The sequence below is a fragment of the Juglans regia genome, chromosome 13, assembly GCF_001411555.2.
Source record: "Juglans regia cultivar Chandler chromosome 13, Walnut 2.0, whole genome shotgun sequence".
NCBI classification, from domain to species: domain Eukaryota; kingdom Viridiplantae; phylum Streptophyta; class Magnoliopsida; order Fagales; family Juglandaceae; genus Juglans; species Juglans regia.
In genome coordinates this window covers 32894689-32898150 of record NC_049913.1, presented here as the reverse complement: position 1 = coordinate 32898150, position 3462 = coordinate 32894689, and the positions used below count along the sequence as shown (strand labels likewise).

Below are 3462 nucleotides of genomic sequence, written 5' to 3'. Positions count from 1 at the left end.
AAAAAAAAAATGATGAAAAGCCCATAGCTAGGTTGCAACACATGGTTAATTGGAAGGTATAAAACTAAAATTTAAACCAGCTCTTGACCAAAAAGTAGAGTAATGCTATATACAGTCGTGAAGTACGTAAGTGTTGTACAGTGGCTTTAAAATAGAGTGAGGTCCACTATTAAAAAATTAATTTTCTTTTTATATAGGTCTCGTATTTATTCACTTTTTTTTTTTATAATAATTGCACGACACTTGCACACTTACGACTACAACTATCATTTCTCCAGAAAGTACTACTCTCTTGGTTGATCTATAGAGCTGTCAAGAACTAGATACAATTATTAAAACTTTGGAACGATAATGATATACAAACCAATGACAAGAGAGAATCATATATATGCTATCTGCATCTTGGCCTGATTCTCTATATATGTGTGTGATGTTAACGCACGTACGAATGCATCCACAATTCTTGAGGATTTCACTTCATTTGCTGATTTAATTTGCTATATATGATATAATATTGCTTTAAAAAAATAATACGTACGTATGTCCTAGCTAGATCATGTTATTATTGAACTGATCATGTTATTTATATTCTAAAGCCGTAGATTATGGGAATATTCAGATCATTCATTAACACTGCTCTTGGAATCATGCCATGCATGCATTGGGCATGCTGATAAAATTGTACCATGCGTACTCGGCATAGAATGTAGAAACAATAATTTATCAAGAAAAGTGCTAAACACGTAAAGATATTATATAAAAATAAATTTATAAATTGATGTAATTTTATAGAATCTGTTAAATCTATTTTACAATAAAAATATCTTAACAATCTAACATACCATATCAAACCATATTAATTTATAAATTTATTTTGGTATAATCGGTTTATATATGAAGTATTTCCCTTTAGCAAACATAACGGCAAATTCATAAAGCCATACACGAAAAGATCAGCGTGGCCGACCATATAAATTAGCAAAACAAACGAATTAATAGGCATTATTCATGTATTATTATTATTATTCTAGATGACTACAGGCCTAAGCTTTCATTTGATTCTTGGAGACACGTGGGCTCGCAGAGGATTCTTCATCACCATCAAGAACTCCTCCTTATCCGAAAGATCAACTCCTTCTCCGTCCACTGGTTTCCACTCAAAATTCCACACCAAATTTGAAACAAAATACTCCAGATTAAGCAGGGCTAATCTTTTCCCCGGACAGATCCTCCTCCCTGAACCAAACGGCATCATCTTGTACGCTGTAACATCAGACACTCCATCTGGTTCTCCATTTTCTCCACGATTCAGCAACCTCTCCGGCCTGAACTCCATTGGATTCTCCCACTCCTTAGGATCCCGCCCCATCAGAGATGTCACGAAGTTCACTGTCGTATCTTTCGGGATTCTGTAGCCAAGAAGTTCTGCATCTTCTGAGACTGCATGCGGTACCAAGAAGGCACTTGGAGGGTGAATTCTTAGAGTCTCGAGAATCACTGCTTTCAAATATGTCATCTTCTGCACATCTTCCTCCTTAATCTCTTCGGCTCCTTCTCCCACCACCGCCTTGATTTCAGCAAAAAGCTTGTCTTGAATGTGTGGGTGCTTCACTATATTTGCCATGATCCACTGCAGCGTCGTTAGGCTTGTGTCGGCGCCGGCATTGATGAACTCTGAGCACAAACTCAGTATATCGGCTTCCTCAAGCTTGCCAGCTTCCTGATCCTGATCGTCATTCATTCGCATATCCAGTAAGGTATCTGTGTATGATACCAACTCGGATTGTTTGCTTTCCTCTTGCTTTAACTTCTTTCGAGCTCTGATTAGAGGCAAGATTATTTCAGCCTGACTCTTCAAGATATTCGAGTACCTCTTCCAACGATCTCTGAACAGCAACTTCCCCAACCTTGGCCAGCTGCAGAACACAGTGAACTGGTCGTAGTTGAAAATAAGTTCAGCTTGAATGCGTTCAACTTCTCTAATCGTGCTATCGTTGACATCGCCAAAAGCCATGAGAATGAAAAAGGAAAAAACCGCATGGTGGATATGATCGAACACACGAACGGGCTGATCGCCATGCAAGAAACACTGGTTGAAGCTGTTAACCAATGTTCCCAAGATTCGCTTGCGTTCCAGAGAGTAAGATTTCAGTCTGGCAGGGTGGAGAACTTCAGAGTTGAGATTACGACGAAGAACACGCCAAGTCTGGCCGTAGGGAGACCCACCAATATCCTTGCGGTTATTACTGAGAACGGAGCTGAGAGGGACGATCGAGGGACGGCCCGAGAAGGCGGCACTGTTCCGGACAAGGGCTTCATGGGCGGCCGAGTAGGAGGTGACGAAAACGACGGGTTCAGAGCCGATATGGAGAGTAGTGACGGGCCCATACTTGAGGGAGAGGCTACGGAGGAAAGATCTGAGGTCGACCGTGGTTTTGGGAAGCAAATGAAGGTTTCCGATGAAAGGAAGAGGTGAGGGTCCTGGTGGGAGTTTTCCTGTTTTGGATTGATTTGTTTTGGTGGAATTGGAGAGGAGATGTAAGAGAAATTTGATGCAAAAACAGAGAGAAAGAGAGATGAGGATGATGAACCAGACATCCATGTTTATTGTCACTTGCACACAACACAGGTTGTTCCTCTTCTACTCCAGTGTTATTTATAAGGAGTTAATGGCCCACAACCTTCCCCCCACGTGAAGGTAGGAACCCCCATTCTTTTCTCAGACAGGACTCTCTACCAACCATTCATAATATATATATATATATATATATATATATATATATATAAATTAAAAAGCCTTCATACCCTCATATTTTCAATGTGTGCAATATATTTATACATTTTCAAGCTCCAATAAAAACCTCTTAAAAACTTTCTCAGTCTAAAGAAATTATATACAAAAAATCTACTCAACCTTCTACTATTCACACAACCTCCACACTCCATATTATTTTTAATTTTTATTATTTTTTTCTTTTATTAAATATTTATTACATGAATAATAAATAAAAAATTTGAAATAATTTAAAAAGAATAAACTCAAAAAAAAATTTAAAAAAAATATTAAAAATTTAAAAAATTTAAAAAAGTATGGAGTGTGGAGTGTGGTGGAGGTTGTGTAGCAAAGCTCAATTATATATGCATGCTTTTAGTTTTGTAGAATAATTATTTTCATGATTTCAAGTTTTTTTTACATTTTTATATTTTGTATTTTACTTTTTTGAGCTTTTGGATTTTGAGATTTGTATATCAAGGGTACACGCGTTCGTATTTATCTCAAGTTTTATATGGAGGCAGTAAATTCTAATTTTTTGTGGACGTCTGAGATCAAGGTATAATTATCAAAATTAATAATACTGGGAATGATTCGTATAAGGTGATGGTTTGAAGGGAGATTCCATATCATTTTATAATACTACAAGAAAAATATGTATTTATGAGTTATTTGCATAAATACTATAA

The 3462-nt window shown here is 37.0% G+C and overlaps 1 protein-coding gene across 1 annotated transcript; it reads right to left on the bottom strand.

The window, feature by feature from the left end:
• Positions 1-857: 857 nt before the first annotated feature.
• Positions 858-2637, bottom strand: LOC108986014 (cytochrome P450 89A2-like). Its single transcript, XM_018958508.2, has one exon. It carries the CDS (start codon positions 2600-2602, stop codon positions 1052-1054), a length of 1551 nt encoding a protein of 516 aa, XP_018814053.1. The 5' UTR covers positions 2603-2637; the 3' UTR covers positions 858-1051.
• Between the last annotated feature and the right edge of the window lie 825 nt (positions 2638-3462).

Excerpts from the sequence above, each read along its gene's own strand:
- LOC108986014 (XM_018958508.2), bottom strand. The coding sequence starts at position 2,602 with ATGGATGTCTGGTTCATCATCCTCATCTCTCTTTCTCTCTGTTTTTGC.